The sequence below is a fragment of the Furipterus horrens genome, unplaced genomic scaffold (genome assembly GCF_987537825.1).
Source record: "Furipterus horrens unplaced genomic scaffold, mFurHor1.1.pri manual_scaffold_11, whole genome shotgun sequence".
Classification (NCBI taxonomy): Eukaryota; Metazoa; Chordata; class Mammalia; order Chiroptera; family Furipteridae; genus Furipterus; species Furipterus horrens.
In genome coordinates, this window is record NW_028327181.1 from 64,525,071 (window position 1) to 64,546,168 (window position 21,098).

A 21,098-nucleotide genomic window follows, 5' to 3' on the forward strand; every position below is an offset into this window, starting at 1 on the left:
GGTAAGTTATTACTTAAAGTCCGTTTCAACTCTAATGAAAGTATGATTTTTAGATCTGAATTGGACCTGAGAATTAAACTAAATATAGGGCAGGGGGCTGGGGGAAAGGCATTTTGGTTTCTGTTCCCCATCTCTATTCAAAATCCTTAATAGTGTTATAAATGGGTCAGAGCAGGGGAAAGGAATGTAGTTAAGTTCTAATTTCTTTCAGCCTTGTACCGACAGCTCCTATTGCTGCACCCAAAACCGCATTCAAGGAAGACCACCATTCCCAACTGAGCAATCAAATCACGTGACAATACAGGGCGGCGGGGGATTAACCAGGAAAAAAAGAAAAAGTTTGGGGAGAGAAAAAATAAAGTGAAAATCCAAATGACTAGGGAGAAGGTTGCCACAGATAAAAACAAAAACAAAAAACCTAACGGGGGGGCGAGTAACTGTGTGTCTTCCTCCAGGGCTGTGCAGTTAACGATGGTCAGCTGTTTTAACACTTTCTAGTAATGATTACACTGTTCCCTCAATTTCTCATATGTACAAAAATATAAAATAAAGTGCAGTTTATGTTTCAGTGACACTTTTCCTTGCTTTAATATTTTTTTTTTGTCTTTTTCTGCTTTTGAAATGAGTCTCAATTACAAAATATTAAACTACACTCAAAAACGCCAGCCACTGGCACAGTATGGAGAAGCCCACGAGTAAGGACAGACAGCAGCAGCGGGTGGCAAGAGGTGGGAAGTGATTGAAGCGGTGGTTAACAAACGTTCACAGGAAGCTAAAACTATCCAACAGGTTGTGCCCTAATTTAGCACAGGTTACACTAGTCACTACCTTGGTGGGTGGCCTCAGTGTATTTGGGTTCAGATTCTACACAGCAATACAATTTCTTCCAGTTAAGAGTTCTTGGCTTGCACCAATCACAGGGTGGCTGGACAGCACCGGACCAGTCTCTTAGTTTTTCAAAATGCTGTCGTAGACCTGATAGATGTACTGAGAGACTTCGGGAGCTCTGCACTTCAGTGACAGCTGTTGGGAAGAAAAGGAGAAGGAATATGAGCATGGGGGTTGGCATTAACATGAAAGGTAGCCAAATACTTGGTTTAAGAAAACCTCTTTCTGATACAGTGAGAGAAAAGCTTCTATCACTGAGTATTCGAACAGAGTCAAACAAAGAGATCCTGATAGTGGGTGCTGTGGGTTTTAAAATTTCGTTTAATCAACATCAAGTTACACTGTGTTTCCACCTACATGCTACGTGTGTCTATGAGGTTAGGAAAATATTTCCCACTAAAAACAGCATAGTCTCTGACTGCAGGGGGAGAGCTGCTCCAATGCCTTGCTAAGTCATAGGGATTATTCCCAAATGAAAAGGGAAGGGCTAAACCCTTAAATTGCTGGCGGCCATTTCACCTGTCTGCCTCTGTTTCTTAGTCTGACAAGGAGAGTTATTTCAGCCCCAATACAGGAGGATGTACTAGCTGAATCTTTTATTTACTCTCTCTTTCAGAGGGCAAGTCAGATACTTCTGAGACCACTCTACATCTCTACCACCACCTCTTCTTCCAGTCTAACAATTATCAAATTAAAATTAAAATATTAAAAGGATTCCAATGTTCAACACTGAGATTATTCACTTCATTATTCAACAAGCACAAAATTTAAACCCAGATTTGGACTCAACTGTATTAGATTAGGCAAAATATTAATAATACAAGAGTGAAAGCATGCAAATTGCATTTGGAACCAGAAAATTTCATATTTACTTTTTTTATTGCTGACACCATTGCCCTTATCTATTAGGGTAGATCAACAAAAGCTGTCTTTAATAATTTATCACACCATGAGATTCTAGCTCATTTTGCCTCTTTGTTCACTTTTTAGAGACTCAGGATGAGTTAATCCAGTATAAAAGGTGAGAATATTTTTTTGCAAAAAATGTGAAGATGATACTGAAATTTTGAAAGAAAGAAAAAACTCACATTCTCAAAACTTAGGGTGATTTTCTGCCACCACTGCTGCCACGGTGCCTGTGGAAAACCTTACAGTGGAGGAGAAAAAAGCAGCAGGTTCTGAAGTTTACCCTTGACTGCAACTACCCTGTAGAAGATGGAATCGTGGGTGCTGCCAATTTTGAGCAGTTTCTTCAGGAGAGAATCAAAGTGAATGAAAAAGCTGGGCATCCCGGTGGAGGAGTTATATCCATTGAAAGAAGCAAGAGCAAGATCACTGTAATTTTTTTCCAAATCAAAGAGAAAGTTTCCTTAGGAAGTCACAGAGGTAGACAAGAGTAAGTGAGGCAGCTGGGCTGCGTGGGCTCAGAACACAAGTTAGAGCGGCAATAGGAGGGCCCTTGGAGCTCAGGAGAAGGAAAGCAGAGACACACCTAAAGGAAAAGGGCGCCAAGATCACTGATTTCCGAGGTGCCTTTCTCCAAAAGGTATTTGAAATATCTCACCAAAAAATAGTTGAAGAATAATCTACATGATTGGTTGTGCATAGCTGCCAAGAGCAAAGAGAATTATAAATTGTGTTACTTCCAGATTAACCAGGATGAAGAAGAGGAGGAATATGAGGATTAAAACTCATTTATCTGGCCCATTTTGTATGAGTTCTTGAATAAAACTTAGGAAGAAACAAACAAAAAAACATTTTTAAGTGAAATTTAAGACAAAGAGAACATCAAAAGAGGCTCTATTTATATACAGCTTTCACATTCATTCTCTAAGGCATTCTAACATTATTAATCAAGAAGACAATTCTGATAAATATAAACAATACCAACTCATTTAAATATGTACAGAAAACAGCCCCCTACTGTGTAGCTTTACAGGCATTCCCTTAACTTCCAAACTCCCTGCAGAGGCAGTTTTCTGTACCACCTCCCCCACAGCCCCTCCTGGGACAATATGTGGGTTCAGAAAAGGAGGAGGAGAGGAAGCTAAAAAGAGTAAGCACAGCCTAAAGGAGCTAACTCCCAGACTAAAGAGGGAGGAAGTTCCTCTCTTCCAAAATACTGTCTAATACTTTCACACATTTTTGTAACAACACTTAAGTTCTACCAGTTGGAGGTTCACTTTTATGGTTCACGACTAGTAAGGAAATGCTGCCTTCTTCAGCGAAAGCCCAGGCTGCCAAGGTTGAAATAGTTGTGGGGCGAGGAGAGAGGAGTCATAAACTGACCAGACTTGGGCCCTGAGAATTTCAGTTGCTCTGTGGAGGGGGGAGAAGGTAAGAGGAGGGAAATCTTTCTCCTTTGGTGTACAGAATGATGCTCCAACCAACTGAGCAACCCAGCCAGGGCTAAACATCCTTCTTAATGAAATACAGTGAGGACTGGGGTGCGGTTAAGTAATTCAGTCTCTCTTAAGAGACTGAGGGACCCCGGTCCTCATGCACTCATGTGGGCTCAGTCAGGCTTCTTTCCTCCTTAACACCTCGCTGAGATCAGATCAATAGTACAACAGGCGTTCAGGGTGATGAAGGGAAGGAAATGGATCTGAGTGATTTTGAAGTCTGGAACACTATTTAGGGGAATGGATTAGGCCTGTGTCAAGACTGTAATGAAAAATTTAGATGGTTTTGTGGGCAGTAAGAACCTAGTCTTCAGATGGATAGAAAACGGGAAAAGGGGCAAGGAAATATAAGCAAATTCAGGAGAGGAGGGGAGGTGGCTGTGGGTATAAACAGAAGGATCCCATGGGAATGTTTCTTACATTGCCAATGTGAATCTACAGTTATCTCACAATAAAAATTTTAAAAATACATTGGGGAGGAAAGTGAACAGATGAACTGTTCCATGCATGTATGCAAATACTATACCTAGTATAGTGCGCTCAACAACAACAACAAAGTAATATAAAGACTGGTGAAATCTAATATTAACAAATCTAATTTGTTAATATTATTTTCTCAATGTCAATTTCCTGTTTGAAAATGTACAACGGGTATGTAGGATGTCATCAATGGGAAAACTGGGTGGAAGACACAGGGGAATGCTATGTACCATTAAAAAAACTTTTTGCAAGTCAAATGATTTCAAATGAACTTAAACCTTAAAAAACAACAACAACAAAAAAAAACTAACAAACTGTGTTTAGGACAGTGACACAAAGAGATTTTTCTCAAAATTCTCATTATCCTTATAATGAATAGAGAAAGAACACAGTAGGAAATGTCAAGTGATACCTGAATCCTAAGCACAGTCTACCTACCAACAAATTATATGACCTTGAACAAGTCACTAATCATTCTTAACCTTGGTTTCTTTATCTGCAAACTAGGGATAACCATGCTTCTTTAACCTGAGATGGAAGACTGTATACAATAAAAGGATGGATAAAAACAAAACAAAAACACATGGACTGGTGGGGGGGGAGCTGGGTGGGGGGAGTGTACACTTTATGGGGAAGCCTGAAGTGTCCCAGCTCACAAACATACATGCTCATCCAGATGACTTCAAGGGACAGAACACACCAAGGATTTCCAGTTCTGGGTGGTACCATTACATTGATGTATGCTAATAAAAACAGACTTGGCTGTTAAAATTAAGGAACGGGATCACAGACTTTTATCAGCTAAATGGCTAAAAAGCTTCCTTCATCTACTGACTACTGAGCTTCTTCTGAGTTACTCAATATTGAATCTTATATCTGTCACTTTCCTGTCCCCTCCTTCCAAACAGCCCACAAAAGCCTCAAACATGACAAAAGAATAAGATATTTTCCCCAAGTGGTTTTTCTTTCACTTTACAAAATGCAGATGACAAGCATTTTGTCACATGGGAGATCACATCTGACAACAGCAAACAGATGCCAAGTGCCTAGGGTATAATTCTTTGTTGCCTAACAAGGCAATTTGCTCCTGTCTTAAAAATATTGCCAGAATTTAAATTTTAGTCCATTGTAGCACTGAAGGAAATTTTCCAAACTAAAGCTCCCTTACAGGAAGCCAAAAATGTGTTCCAAGTCTTTTGCCTTACCTTTCACGACAAGCATTTCAGGACAGATAATGCCAAAGGCAGGCTCGGGTGTTCATGACTCTGATATCGTTAAGACACGAACTCCAATAGCAGGAAAGAAGGCCTTCTTCAAATGAGCCATGTAAACAACCCTCTAAGCAGCTTGTTTTAGTACCACACGCACAGATAGGCTAGATAAGTATTAACTGATACTGATAAAGTTGCCAAGTTTTGTGAGCAACTCTATATTCTAGGGGGAGTCTGAGACCCTCCTTGCAGCCAGAGGCACCATGCCGATTGGACGGGGCAGAAACTGCAGAGATTGTCCAAAGAGGCAACTGAGGACTTCTATACTGACTTCTTGTTTCGGACATCTGGGGTCTGAAGAACAGCTTCCAGGTCTTTCCAGAGTGCTAAGAAAAAAGGAAAGGCTTCTTACCTCCCTCCTCGAACCCATCTCACCCATTCTGAGAAAAGCCTTACCGTGTAATTGGGGTTTCCTGGCTGGATACGTAGCTCAGCCAAGATCCAAATGCCATTGGTGAGCTTCAGAGATTGGTACAGCATGTCCTGCCCTTCCACATTTCTCTTGGCAATCGTATAAACGTTGTTGTTTTGCAACTTGCTGGAAACAGTGTCTAGAAACACAGATTCAAAATATCAAACAAATGCTTACTCTTCTCTGTCATCCTAACTGCCACATGTGCTGACATCCTGACAAGTACCACTCAGCACACACATTTCAGGAAGCCCTTCTCCCACAAGAGCAAAGGGTGAGCAAGGGTCTCTTGAAGTGCCTGCCTATCACATTCTGTGACAGAAAACAGAATAAGGTGCGGCTAAGCATTAGTTTAATACCTGAGCAGATTATGATATATCAAAGGAGGTGGTTATCTTAACTGGGTGGCAGACAGGTTAAAAACGCCCTCAAGAGGACAAAGACAGAAATGGGTGTGTGGGTGTGCCACAAGGACATGCAGACTGCCGAGCACATCCACAGCACTGCTGCCAGGATCAGAAAACAACGCAGAGTTGCAGAAATCCTGCGAGTCAAATTTATTAACTTGGACATTTAAGATTTCTTTTTTAAAGCAAGCAAATGATTTCTAAAGCCTGTATGGAATACCATGTGTTCAAATTAAATCATGAAAGACTAAAACTGCACAAAGATGATTACTACAAGGCCCTACAACCCCAGTGGCTGATGCTGGTTATAGTGGAGGCCCCCAGTCACCAACCCAGGTTAAGGACAGGTTGGTGTTTGGGGCCGTCCTTATAACTACAGCATTGAAGAATATGACATTCTAGAATTAAAGGTCATTTCTCTCTTCTTGTTTTCTTACTGCTAATGAGAGATGTTGCAGCATCAAAGAAAAGCTTTGAGATGATGAACACTGTTTCTTTGTTGATAGTTTAGCATGCTCATTTCTGATGAGAATTCACATTACTCTTGCCAACTGCAGGAACTAAATTCGTTCCACGTAAACACCTGTCATATTCTACTGTACTCTCTAGGAAAAGGTTGCCGTGATGGACAGTCTTTCTGCTTGCCGAGGCAGTAAGCTCTCTGAGAACAGAGGACCAGTTTTCACCATTCTGCTTCCCACAGTACCTGGGATACAATGGATACCTGCCATCAGTACCTGTGGATAAGCCTCTGACTCAGGAGTCGGAGATGCCAATATATAAGTAGCACCATAGGCATTAAAAACCATCCACTTAGATTTTGGAGGTAGTTCTCGTCCTGGCACCTTTCACCTATGTCCGAACCAGTGAAAGTTCAGGGGAAGAGGCACTAAAGTCCATTTATTAAACATATGCACTATACTTAGTTATCACCTAACTTTCCCTCCTTTAATTCCAAAGAAGATTTGCACTAATAATATGCAGAGTATATTATATAGTTAGATACCCTGGCTGGTTTGGCTCAGTGGATTGAGCGTTGGCCTGCGAGCTAAGTGTCGCTGGTTCAATCTTCCAGTCAGGGCACATCAGAGAAGGAAAACTCTGACTCCAAAAAACCTCCGCTGCCTTGCGGCATACCTCTTCAGGGGAAAGGCTAAGGGAGTAAACCCCGACAGAAAATCCGGAGCCGGAGTCCCTAAGGCGGTTTGACGTTGTAGTCAACACCGGCAACTCCTGCGGCGCACCTGAAGCCAAGCTGTATTGACTCCGTCTTTCCCTTGGACCCTTCAGCTGCGAAGAGAGGGGGGGTCTGCTGCATGGGCAACAGCAGACCCTCCATATTACCCTGCCCAGGCTCTGTAGCTTCAGCTTCACTGGAGAGGACACCCCAGCGTCATCGCAAGATGTCGATTCAACACGGGAGGAGACAGATACCGAGTCACTCCCGAGTCGGACTGCACAGCCATTCTCGGCGGTGCAGATAGACTCTTAAGAAGCTACACCATCGTCTCTCGAGACGGACAGCTGCCGCCGCCGACGATATTATATAGTTACAATTCAAGAACTGGTTCTCTTTGAGGAGATAAAAGGTATAGCTTATGGTAGTTATTAGTTATATGCAATACTGTTGAAGGAGACCTCAATAGGCTTTTTACTCACCTTCTAAAGGATCAGGCAGTTCTGGTTGTCACCTTGGTTCTCAGAATAAAGGGCTCTTGTAGCCTAGACTGGGTTATTAGGCAATGTGGCCAGCTGCAGCTTGGCTAATACCTTTTTTTCTTTTTTTATTGAATTTATCAGGGTGATACTGGTTAATAAAATTATACAGGTTTCAGGCGTATGATTCTCTAATACATCAACTATATATTGTATTGTGTGTTTGCCACCCATAGTCAAGACTCCTTCTATCACCTGGCTAACATCTTTTGACAGGATTGTCTTTAACACATAGGCGCCTGCTTTAAGTTGAAAAGGCATTCCTAACTTTCAAGGTTCTTGCCTATTTCTGAGGAAGTGGAAAACTCACAGTAGGAGCCTTTACTGACGGGCAACCTGTTGCAGAGGCACAAACGTGTTCTAGACATACCTACAGCAAGGCCCAGACTCTTACAGACATCCCAAGGTTTACCACCTATGTGAGAGGCCAGAAGCACCCCAAGCACCCCCATCATATACATACACTTTTCTATTAAGACAGGATTAACTATTAAGGCTTGGGAAGACAGTTTCTTCTTTAGAAAGAAATGGGAGAGCAAAAGTAAAAGCTCAAATGCTAGGCTGGTAAGTCCTTTAAGCCTGTAACTTCCAATTGCCCTCAGAGTGTTACGGCCATCTGTCAAATGTCTACTCTGGCACAGAAAAGCTATTTAAAGTGTTGGTGCTATTGTGATTAGGGCAGATCAGCTGGAAAGGATGGTATTTTTAGCTCTCAGCTAGACACAGGGTGTTGAATCAGAAGGCACTAAACTTGGAAATGTCCATGTTAATAGAGCCGTCAAGAATGGAAGGAAATGTAAAGACCAGGGCACACCGGACCCTGGGGTAAAGGCAGAGGAAAAGAATTAGTTGCAGAAAGTGGTCTTGCAAGATTAGCAGCGAAAATGATGGCCTGGGGCTCCTGGAGGACAGAGAGATGTTTTACCCGCCACTCCATGTGCAGTGCTGCGACAGAGCTGTGTATCATTGAAAAACCCATTCTTTGGTATCTGGAGCACCCAAGGCAAGGAGAAACTGGCATGAAGCCATGGTAGAACTGATCAAAATGGAATTTGCTCTGAAAAACTGTTCTAGGCTACATCAGAGAATGTATCCCCATTGGGAGAAAGGCCAGATACTTCTTTGGCAAGATCACAAATGTACATCAAGGTGCAATAGGGTTCACAATTCCAATCTGGAAGCAGGGGGAACTTTTCTATTACTTTGGCAGTCGGACTAAAGCCCTCAGTTATCTGGACTGCTGCTGCTGCTGCTACTTTCTTTTTTTTAATAAAAGAAAAGCTTGTCCCTTTCATACAGGATGTCAGAAACCTAACAATCTTTCTAATTAGTCTGGCCTTTCACTGGGTCTCATAGGTTAATGTTCTCCAGACTGTGTTCAAGGAACACTTGTGTTTCAAAAGATGTCAACAATAAGCACTTTGTAATTTTAAATTCCAGTCAACACTGATCTAAACAGGTTTCCTCGATGTAGGACTTCGCGACTTTTAGTGTGCTGACATGCAACTGCAGCTTCTAAGAGAGGCACATCACGCACCGTATTTTTCACAGAACCCTTTTATAAAAAAGAATAAGTGTTCTCAGAAGCATAATATATGAAACGTTGCCACAGGACCAACTACCACAAGGGTAACTATAAGGAAGGGCCTGTTTTTTCTCCAAGCTGGGTACAGAGGCTGCTTCTTGTGACAGGACCCATGCCGGCTCTCACCATCAGCAGCCACTGTGGACCTGACCGCTCCTGGAAGCACAGCATCACTGTGGAAAGCCGTCCAACCTCCCACAACCATAAAATGAGATCTGCAGTAACTGACCAGGGAACCTCAGAGAGGGGGACTGATAACTGTCATCTACCTAGAATACAGCACAAAAAGTTCCATTTGAAGTTGTTGTTTTTTTTTTTTTTTAAACACAGTAGAAACTCTAGTTTTGTTTAATGAATACATAACCAGCCATGGTGAGAAACCCAGAACAAGAGTATGTTGGAAAGAAGGCATATATATGGTATTCCTGATGGAAATTAATGAATTAGTTATTACAACAGAAATTATAGATGACTTATCTCCTCAAACACCTGTGCAAGGGCTCAGGAGAAGCCCTATAAGAAAAGATGAGGGAGACTTCTGGCCAGGATGGAGGCCTACACTGACACGCTCCGTCTCCTTCCATAACTAAGAAGGAATACAACTACCGCAAAACCAGAAATAACCAGAAGTTCCAGAAAATCAAGCTGCATGGAAGTTCATCTGGATGGGTAGGAGGGGCGAAGCCAGGGCAGAGGGGTCAAGCTGTGCTGGCGGTGGCAACAGCAACGGCAGTGGGACAGCGGTAAACACAGACACCTATCTTTAAGGGGAGGCGAGAAGCGTCTGGGGAGCACCCCCGACTGCAGACCAGACCCGTCAGCTTACGATTCCAACGCCCGGGAAGGCAGACCCCCATTGCCTCGGACAGTGAGGCCCGGAGGGTGTGGGGACAGAGGAGGAGGCTTCCGGTCTCTCAGCGGAGAGTGAATGGCAGGAATCCATCTTGGACCCCCGCCCCCACACAAAGCGCCACAGCGTGGTGAGAAGGGTCACCTGGTTGTGAAAAGTGCACGAGGCTCCACCCCCTATAGCACAGGAGGTGTGACAGCCCCACCCAGGAAGCAGAGGTAAACACAAAACTGTCAGGATGGCACAGATCATGATAGAGATCCCGGTGATGCAGCTGACCGGACAGCAAATATCTAATCTAATGACTCAGCAGATAGGAAATCTTTCTGAGGCTCAGTTCAGAGCTTTGGTTATAAAAATGCTTACAGACCTAACAGCAGATCTTAAACAAGACAGGGAAGGAATGAAGGCTAGTCCTGCTGAAATGAATGAAAACACATACAAAACTAGTGGTGAAGGAAAGAAAACTAGGGGTCAAATCAACACATCAGAACACAGGGAAGAAACAAACAGTCAACCGGTGCAGAAAGAGGAAACGAAAAGTGAGGAAAATGAGGAGAGGCTGAGAAACCTCTGGGACAGCTATAAGCAGGCCAACATCCAAATCATAGGGTGCCAGAAGGTGAAGAAGAAGAACTAGAAATTGAAAAATTATGTGAAAAAATAATGAAACAGAACTTCCCTAACCTGGGGAAGGAAACAGACTTACAGGCCCAGGAAGCACAGAGAATTCCAAAAAAGCTAGACCCAGGGAGAACCACACCAAGACACGTTATAATCAAAATGTCAAAAATTAAGGATAAGGAGAGAATCTCAAAAGCAGCAAGAGAGAAGAAGAGAATTACATACAAAGGGGTCCGGATAAGACTATCAGCTGATTTCTCAAAAGAAACTCTGCAGGCAAGAAGGGACTGGCAAAAAATATTCAAAGTAATGAAAAGCAAAAACCTACAGCCATGATTATTCTATCCAGTGAAGCTGTCATTCAGAATAGAAGGGCAGAGAAAGTGCTTCCAGGACAAAGTAAAACTGAAGGAGTTCATCAGATCCAAACCACTGTTATATGAGATGTTAAAGGGACTCGTTTAGGATAAAGAGGATCAAAACTATGAACGTTAAAATGAAAGCTGTATCACAACAACCAACAATAGAAGCTAGGGAACCAAAATAAAGGCAAACTAAGTAGGCAATGAGAGTGGGAAAAGTGTTATAGGTATGGGGAACATTATGGAAGGAGGTCAGCGGGGAGGGGTAAGAGGGGAAAGGGAGGGAGATGGTGCAGGAAATAAGAAGCATAGAAGGAGGGAGTGGAGTAGACAGAAAGATGTTGAGAAGAATTATATGCACAACCAATGGGCATGGACTAAAGTGAGGGGACCGGTTGGAGGGGAACAAAGTGAAAAGAAATTGGGACAACTGTAACAGCATAATCAATAAAGCACACTAAATTTTAAAAAAAGAAAAAGAAAAGATGAGCCTGAACAGAGGATAAATACATCATAGAACCCAAAAAACTAAAATTAAAGAGTAAGTTAGAATGAAAAGACAGGTTTTTCCTCTCTTCCTCTGTACCTGCCACACTGCCCTTTTCCTCAGTGCTGCGCTCTGGCTACAACACGATGGCAGCACACGGGAAACACTTAGGAGAACCACCAACATAAGGAGGGGGAAGTGAGGGATAAATGAGAAGGAGGAGGTACGGGCCAAGCACCAATGCTCACTTCCACTCAAACTTAAAACCCTGTAATAACCTACAGACAGACAGACAGACAGACAGACAGACAGAAGACATGGACTGGGACAAAGACACGACTCTGAACAGATCAGGGCGCCTTCCCTTCCTGAGGAACATTTCAGTGAAACAAACCATCAGGGACTGAGAGCTGCTATTGTTTCTCCTCTTGCTTACCTCTGATGTTCTAGTATAGTAACAAAAATAACTACAAAAGGGTCTGGGGTTTTTAATGATGATTAAAGAGGTACTGCGATAAATGCTGACACAAGGCGAGAAAGAAGAAAAAGGTTACTGATTAGTCTTTAATCAACTATGATGTATTCTTATTTAATAACAAACACAAGATTTTAAATAAGGATATCATAGTCACTTTTCCTCGAATACTAAAGGTAGATATAAAGAAAAATATTCCTTTGAATTCTAGGGAGAGTGCATATCCTTAAATGCCACTTCAATTACTTAATGCTTATTAAGATGTTCAAGTAACACCACTAACACATGTTCAACTACTGAACTGGGAAGATGGAACCATTCTAGTTTCTTAGATCTATTGGCTTATAAGTAATCTAGTACCTAGATCAAAACACCCCAAGTTTTTAAAGAGAAGTTTGCAAAGTAATATATTTACCATATAACCACTAGAAACAAGGTAGATATAAAGAGAAGAAGTAAATAAAGACACAAATTTCAATGATCTGTTTTGACTTACTGAATTAAAAATGAAAAGTAAAGTCATTACTCACCAGCATTTAAATGACATTCCTTAATCTGGAACTGAAGTTCATTTTCATTGGGAATATCCTTCCATGTTGCAAGGAAGACTTGGCGCTCTGTATGGGGAAACAGAGCAAAGGAAGTGCATGCACACCTGTCGATGCTCTATTCCTGATGCCTTGCACGGTTTCTCCTTTGAAATGCTGGCTCTTGCAATAGCAACACAACCAGGACGAGCCTGGGCCTGGAGCAGATCCTCGGCTATGCAGACCTCTCCGGGTCGATTGATCCCTCATGAGTAGCATCAAAAGAGTTTACATCTAGGGTTTAGTTTTAGCTCTAATGTTTTCCTATTTGACGACTCTGGGTAAGTGTGTAACCTTTCTGATCCTTAATTCACCATATATAATTATGTCTGTCCTGCTTACCCAAAGAGCCACTGTAAGAATCATATCAATTAAGTGCAAACACAATCTAATATGCACCAATATAAGTTAGTTTTATTAGATGGTGGTTTCATAAGTAAGGGAAGAGAGAAATGTCGACGTCAACAACCACATGAAGAATACTAGTGGTTTACTGCCAATTACTATAGTGAAAAAGTGTGAAATAGTGAGAGAATTATCAAAATGTGAACAAATGATGAAAAATGGTGCTGACAGACTCGCTTGATGCAGGATTGTCACAAACCTTCAATTTGTGGAAAAAAACCCCACAGTATCCGCGAAGGTGTATGCCTGTGCTCTGTATGCTGGGGTGAGGGGGTTACTCAGAAAACTGGCATGTGACTTAGAGACCAACAGCAGAACAAGACCACTGTGACTCAGGCAAATAAATAATTAGCAATTATTAGAGCTTCAGAATAACAGCCTTACCCATCTCGTTTTTTTAAAGCCTCAGAATAACTTGTACTTCTAGCTATGTTCTGCCTAACGTTCAGAGGAAGGGCAAAGGTATATATGTGGCAGGACAGAAGGACACACTTACCCATTTTGCCATCTTCTACAAAAAGCACATTGAGTGGGATGAGGCAGCTGAAGTAGAAGACATCAATATTGTTTTTGACAGCCACCTGACAGGAAAGAACAAGGGAAAATGAGAACATCATAGGAAGCTAGAAAGCTAGGTAAGAGAAAGAGAACAGTTATGTGTTTGGAAATATATGACCGTGTCTCCTTTCTCCTATACAGTGCAGGACTCGCCAAATCAAGACACACCAGTCCATACACTGCAAAGCACATCCTTACTCATTCTCCTGTCAGAGAACTGTGACAGCTTGCAACCGTTCTCTAGGAGGAGCTCCAGGAGGAACGAATTCAAGGCCCAAGTTCTGTACCCAGAATATTCTACTCAGTTATTTTTTGTTTCTATGGTTATTAGCAGTAGCTGCTGCTACCACTTACTAAGTACCTATTAATGATATGACTTCCAATCCTCATCATTACTACCCAAACAAAGCAGGTGTCACTCCCCTCTCATTTTACGGACTAGGAACTGAGATTCAGAAAGACCCAGGGTCACAATGCCAGTACACAGAAGCACCAGGACCAAATGCAATTTGTCTGAACCTAACACCCGACTTTCTCCTCTCCACAATAACTGACCATACTGCCCCTTATCTTGTTTTAGATGCCAGTTTTAAAGTTGCTTCTTTTATAAAATCTTATTTCCTAAGTTCTATGGCTGGAATAAGCCTGTGGGTTTAACCGTGGTAAATCAGATGACTATAAGAAGGAAAAGCCTTGGAGCAAGCGAAGAAATGAGTTTTCTTCTCACAGCGCAAGCTTCTGATTTAGGTAGGCTGTGATTCTATCACAGCCCATTCAATTCCCAGCGTGCTGTTTATATCTTTAAAAAAGCTACAATAAGTATTTTTATTCAGGGGCAACACTGATTGGCGTATATATTCAGAAACAGGCAGATCCCACTGAGGCAGATTCTAAGAACCACACACTGTGAGCAGGGAGAGGAGGAGGAGAACCGCATAATCACCACTGCGCACTGGTTTCCGTCACTAGTGACTTCCCTATTTATGCTCTTGGCACTGCAGGAAAACATGTCTCTGGGCAAGTTCTATAATCAGCAACCATGCCTATTTCTCTTTCATTTTGTTTGAAGAATCCTTTTTGGGGGAACAAATGCCCACACTTCAACAGCACATCTATCTCTTCATCAAAAATTTGGTTTTGAGCTCCAAATATCCACTTTCCGAAGTACTTCTAGTTCTTTTACATTTATTATCAACGTATCTTCCCCACTTTAAATAGGACCTTTGTTTCCTCCTCCATAATTTAGTTGTCTACTTGACAGTCTTTCTGTTCTCTCTCCCGGAAGAATCCATCAAATTACTTTCCTTGTACTTGTGCTTTTAACCTTTCAATTAGCAACCTCCCAGGAGTTTCTGACCTGTATCACATAATCTGATGCCCCAAATGCCGAGACAGCAGGATTCTCAAAAAACTTGACAGCAGTGAATGGAAACGGAGAAACTAACCTCAGGAAAAGAGGGGCTTTAGCCATTTTAGATGTACTAGACCACCACTTCAAAAGTATTACACCAGCGTGGGCTTCTGGAAAAGAGGCATTTTCTAATTAATGCGGCACCTAGCAGTAAAAGAAGGAGAACTCATTTCGAATTAGGGCACTAGGAGGATAGGAGTGCCAGGCTCTGGAAAGGGTACTGAGAAGTGAAAATGGGGGTGGTGTAGGTGAGAGAGTGTGGTTACATAAAGGCTTTACATGAAATGCAAGTGATTATCTACTGTCACTTCAAATACAAAGCTGTCATCTTTCATCAAATATTTATTAATGTTTACTATGTCCTAACCATTAGAGATATAAAGAATACAGAAAATACCCTTGTCCTCCAAGGGATAATATTAGTGGTACTTAACCAAAAACTTATATATCATCTTCTTCCTCTGAGGGAATCCTTATTCAAACTGGAGCTCTTCAACAGTGAAACAGACATAAAAAGCTCCTCTAGGTTACCATTCTGCCTTGCAGACCCGTTTAATACACAGATGAAAGCCATGGACCCTCTTTCTGAAAAATGTGCAACATTTTGACATACAATTTCAGGGGTTTCCAGGCAGTCTGAAAATTACCCCTGGACTTCTGTTCCAGAATAATTCTGAGGAGCTGGGACACCCAATGCAGAGGCAGTGGATACAGTGGCTCAGAACATGGACTTGGGAACCAGACCACACAATCTGATTTCACATTTTGACCCTGTCACTTACTTAGCTGTATGACTGTGGGCAAGCAGTACTCAGCTCAGTTTCCTGTCTGTAAAATGGATATAACAACAGTACTGAATGCACGGGTTAATACAGAATAATGGAGTTAATATTTGCAAAGTACTTAGAATGATGTCTGGCTTAAAATAAGTACTCCCTCTTCCTTCACCATCTTCGGCTTTACCTCTTTTACTCAGAATTTTTCATAATTAAGGATAATCACATTAGACTCACCTGAGATCTTACAACACTCAAATGCAGCACTACTGCTATGCTAAGAGATTAGAAAGAGGTAAAAGTTTTACTAGCAAACTGTCACTTAATGATTCTTCTTGCCACTGAGCCCTTGGTAAAATATTATCTCGTGACAGATCAACTGCACACAGGTCACTCTTTGGGAGGAAGTGCTTCATCTTTTTCATTAGCTTTTCAAAATCTGCATTTTGCAGCTCTTAAAACTTTTATTCTTTACTAGACTGCATTCACTTCAAGAATATATGGTTCTCTTGGACCTAGTCCCTGCCTACCTCTCCAGCCTATTTCCTTAACTTCGACCATATCAAAATTACTTCTTGTTCCCCAAATACTGAAACTCACAACTCTGTGCTTCTTTTTTAACATGTTGTTCTACTTAATTTAGTCTTCTCCTGAAGCTGTAGCTGTCTGGAAAATACCTATGTAACCTTAAGATTCAGCTCAAGCTTGAGGTCTCTCAGGACAGCCCTTACCCTTCCCCACAGCACCCCGCGCACATATTTCTGCTACAGCATAAAACGTCAGTTTCCATCTTCCTCACCCTCAACACAGTGAGCTCCTCAAGTGCAGAGACTCTCATTTTTCACTAGCACTAGTGGTTCAATGAGTATTTGTTGCATGAAATTAAGGGGAAGATGCCAAGCAAATGGAATGAAACATGGTTTCTCATCCTTTTTTCTACCACTTCATCATTCATCTGCACAACATAATCCCATTAGTAACATCTCTCATTACATAAATTGATACTCAATGAGGCAGGAGTGGGGGGATGGGATGATATGTGGGCTCTTTCAGTTTCAAATCCTGAGCTAAAATAACATCTATATGCTAAGGAAGAATAACATAAGTAGTAGATCACAACCCAAAGAATACTAGATTCTCCAAGGATATGCCAATTACTCCTTGGGAGTTCAGGGATAAAAGAACCAAGGGAAAAACACAGTACGAAGCCAGTTCAATTCCAACTCAGACGGCAGCTACTTTTAAATAAAAGTGAGTCAACCTTAAGAATATGATATTGAGCCCTGGCCGGGTGCTCAGTTGGTTAGAGCACTGTCCTGATACGCCAAGGTTGCAGGTTCGATCCCCAGTCAGGGCACATAGAAGAATCAATCAATAAAGGCATGAATAAGTGGAACAACAAATTGATGTTTCTCTCTCTCTCTCAAAATCAATAAATTAAAAAAATAATAATAAAAATTTTTAAAAAAGAATATGATAATGAGCCTCTGGCTGGTGTGGCTCAGTGGATTGAGTGCAGGCCCACAGACCAAAGAGTTGCTGATTTGAGTCCCAGTCAGGGCACATGCCTGGGTTGCAGGCCAGGTCCCCAGTTGGGGGCATGCGAGATTCAACCAACTGATGTTTCTCTCTCCCTCTTTTCCCTCTTTCACTTAAAAAACAAAACGAAACAAAACAAAACACATTGACTGCTTCAGAAGTATGAGTGAGTTTCTTGCTTTTTGAAATTCATTATCCCAACAGGTACAGAATAGGAAGACATAATCCAAACGAGCTGGAGAATTATCATATTTTGCAAGAGGTTTAACATCAATATCTAGCTTGCCTATGGAAAATCAATTATCACATATATACCCGACTGTCTACTTACTTGGGTAATATCTCAAATGAACATGTCCAAAAACATCAATTTCTGATCTCTCCTCCTCCTCCTTAAAAGAACCTGATGTCCTTCCAAACTCGGTAAATAGAATACAGCAAAGCCTCTTTAATGGTCTCTCTGCTTCTGCACTTGTCTCTCCTACCCCCAACACCTCGCTTCTCCAGTCTATTCTTGACACAGCAGCCAGAGTGAACTTAAAATGTAGGTCAGCACACAAATACTTCTCTGCTCAAACCTCCCATGACTTCCCATTTCACTAAGAATAAAAACCAAAGCTACAATTGCCTATAGTCTGATGCCTATTACCTCACCGACGGCACATGCTACGACTCTCTTCCTGCTGGCTCCACAGCAGCCGCAGGAGCCTGTCCTTGCACATACTAGGCAGTTCCTCTCTCGTGGCTTTTTGCATTTCCTGTTTCTTTGTCTGGAATTCTTTTCCTCCAGTAATATGCAAGACTCATTCCCAGCTTCTTTGAGGTCTTTGCTTTTATCAAATATTATCTTTTCAGGTAGATCTTAATGACCAACATATTTATAAAATTACATCACCCAATCTCCAATCCCAGGACTCCTTACTGCAATCTCCGCTGTATTTTTCTCCATTGCCCTCATCTGACACACTATTTTACTTATTTGTCCGTTTCCTGCCTGTCCCCATGCCACATGCCCCACCTCCAGTATAAGTTCCATGACAGAAGAGGTTTTTGTCTCTTGTTCACTCCGTATTCTCAGTTTCTAGAACAGTAACTGGCACAGAATTAACTACACAATAAGCCTAATGATTATAAAGTAAACTGCTCAAAGTTCCTAACAACCATTTAGGTTTAGATAAGATAAAAACTTGGTCTAAAGTTTCCAAAAGAACAGTACTTCTCAAGTTTTTCTAGTCTACTTCCCTTAACAGAAGGAGAAAGTATGGATATGCCTACTGGGGTGAAGGTGGGAAGAGAGGTCAGGATTAGAAGTATAATACCAAGTACCCATCATAAAAACAAAATTATTTGAAGTTGCATCCTATTCCATAATGCATTTATACGTTTCAATAAAAAATTTTTTCTCCCTTTATCTTTGAGTATAACTGATGCTCCAGAAAAATCTGTCATCTGAATTCTTCAGCTTCAAGTACTTCCTAGCAGTGTGTTTTTAACAACAGTAGGTAATAACCAAAAGGTGGTTCTTAAAATTGACTTAGTGGACTGAACTGGCATAAAAAATAGAATAAGAAATATCATAGTCCATCTCATGAAGAATAAATCATGTTTCCTGAAAGTGTTTCAATTTTATGTATGTATTATGTGTGTATATATAGTATATAAAATGTTTCTTACTGTAACTTTTAGTAAGAGAAGTATAAAAGCCATATTACTCATACACCAAATTAAAAGCAAGTAGTGAAGAAACAGGTCTAATGAGCTAAGGAACCAAATGCAAACCTGAGCTTCTGCTTTGAGAATGCCTGAAAAACATCACAGATGGTACCAAGGAGCAGATTACCTAATCCTCTGTTCCTCTGGTCTGTCATGTGCAACCTGTGGCCATAACATATTAACTTGCCTCTCAGGGACATCTACAGGAACATCAAATAGAAATGACTCTGAGGCGCTTGGAAAACACAAAAGGAGGCTATAAGTGCTCAATAATAATAATAATGAATTTTAGAAGTTACTTTCACTGGCTGCAGGGGAAAGAGCAGCCTGTCAGCGCCAGCCTGTAACCAGCAATTAGTCTCTCTCTGTAGTGCAGGAAGCCTGCTGCAGTAGCTGCAGCCTCTTTATGGCGGCACAGCTGGATACCAACAGACTAAATTAATATTCTAACCTCGTTCCAGTGTACTCAAAGGTACTATAAAAAGGTACGAGAGGAACTCAGCCTGAACTCTGGCAAAGGAGGCCTCTCACCACCGATAACCACAGGAGGAACCGCCACTAGAAAAATCAAAGCGAGTGGAGCGCAGCTCACCTTTGAGAGTATATCATCTATTCTCCCTTGACATCACTCATGACCTTTCCAAGTTTCTGAAGAATATTTTTTTCTTGTATTCCTCCTCTCCATTTAGTTTTTGGGAAAATTATTTGCAAGCTGGTGCAAGCTAAGACCAGGCAGTGGTGCCAAACATCTCCATTTCTGAGAAATGATGAGTCAGACGTGTTTCAAACACCATGCCATCTAGTCAACAGATCTAGAGGAAGGGCTCTGAGTGACAGGTTTTTAATGGTACTGGCTCCGACTGTGTGATATGTCATCTGAGACTCAGCAGAAGTGGCTTTTTCTGCTAGCTGCTGGAGTTAAATCTACCTACAGTTCTGTCTCTAGTCAATGCCAGAAATACCTACCATCTTTAGGTTGGGTAGGGTCCTCCATTTCAAATCCACATGGAGACCAGTGAGGAAACCAGTGTGGCTAAAGCAGAGGGAGGTGAGGAGTAGCAGGTGAAGTCAGTGAGGGAGGGCTCTGTAGACCATTGTTAGGATTTTGGTTTTATATCAATACAGACTCTTCTAGATTTTAAAGCATGAGTATAACAGAGCCGTGGCAGAGCAAGAATTAAGCAGCTGTGGGCCTCACAAGGAACCCAAGGGAAAATAATGCTAAGATATATTGCATCAGTTCTGGTTCCACGTAGCCTCCTCATTTTTACAACATTTTACGAATAACGTTAGGCAAAATAAATCAGAAACTTACAGGAAATGTACATGTGAGCTCTTTCTGCCAAGAGGACTCACTTGCCATACCATACTGACTGCTCCGGTCACTATCCAGAAACCTTTACTACAAGTCTCAAGTTATCTCTTCCTCTAGTAGCCTACAACAAAATTACTCTAGTTTCAGTTGCTAGAAATAAACAGCAATATTTCCACAGGTCCTTCAGCCTGCCTGACAGATAAGATTCCCAAAAGATAAGGTCTTACCTTAAACAGGTTCTGCCAGGCCAGTATGGGCTCTAAACCTTAAGGCATCAACGTTTTTCTTTTCTCCTTAAATGACATCTTTGGGTACCTTGCTAAGACGGGCTGATGCGCCCCTGGTTGCAGCTTTTACACCTTATAAAACTATTTACATTAACAATATAAACTGTTTCCTGTGTAGGGCTCATTCTTAAACTTAAAAATACACTTAATACATACTGTACTGAACCACAAAATGTGAAGACAGAACTAGTAAACTATCAGTTAAAGTGATTAGATATCCCACACCCCGGTCTGGTATGTCATGGGGTAGGAGACCCAATGGAACCTCAACAGAAAAACAGACTTCAGTAATGAGAATGAATAAACATTATTTTTAAGTCCTGGGGTAAAACTGACTTAGAATCTAATCTGGGTTCTAGATAATAAACACATCATCGAGTCTCAGGTTAGTCACAGCAAGTCAGAAATCAAACAGGCTCACAGGTGTGCCTAGGTACTGACTGGTACATTATCTAACCTTAATGTGGACAGAGAAAGGGCATGTCGGTGCCAAGATGACTGGTCACATGGGCAGGACACTGCAGAGACGCTGTCTCTGGGACAGAAAT

The 21,098-nt window shown here is 41.6% G+C and overlaps 1 protein-coding gene across 3 annotated transcripts in view; it reads right to left on the bottom strand.

Annotated features, from left to right (window-relative positions):
- Positions 1-557: 557 nt before the first annotated feature.
- Positions 558-21,098, bottom strand: part of AP2B1 (adaptor related protein complex 2 subunit beta 1) — a 111,493-nt gene continuing 90,952 nt past the window's right edge. For all 3 annotated transcript variants that reach the window (XM_090292826.1, XM_090292827.1, XM_090292825.1), the window contains 4 exons: positions 13,448-13,532; positions 12,490-12,576; positions 5,438-5,592; positions 558-1,023 (listed from right to left, as the gene is read on the bottom strand). In XM_090292826.1, the coding sequence (XP_090148952.1) occupies positions 949-1,023; positions 5,438-5,592; positions 12,490-12,576; positions 13,448-13,532 (402 nt within the window). In that variant the 3' untranslated portion in view covers positions 558-948. The remainder of the gene's footprint in view (positions 1,024-5,437; positions 5,593-12,489; positions 12,577-13,447; positions 13,533-21,098) is intronic.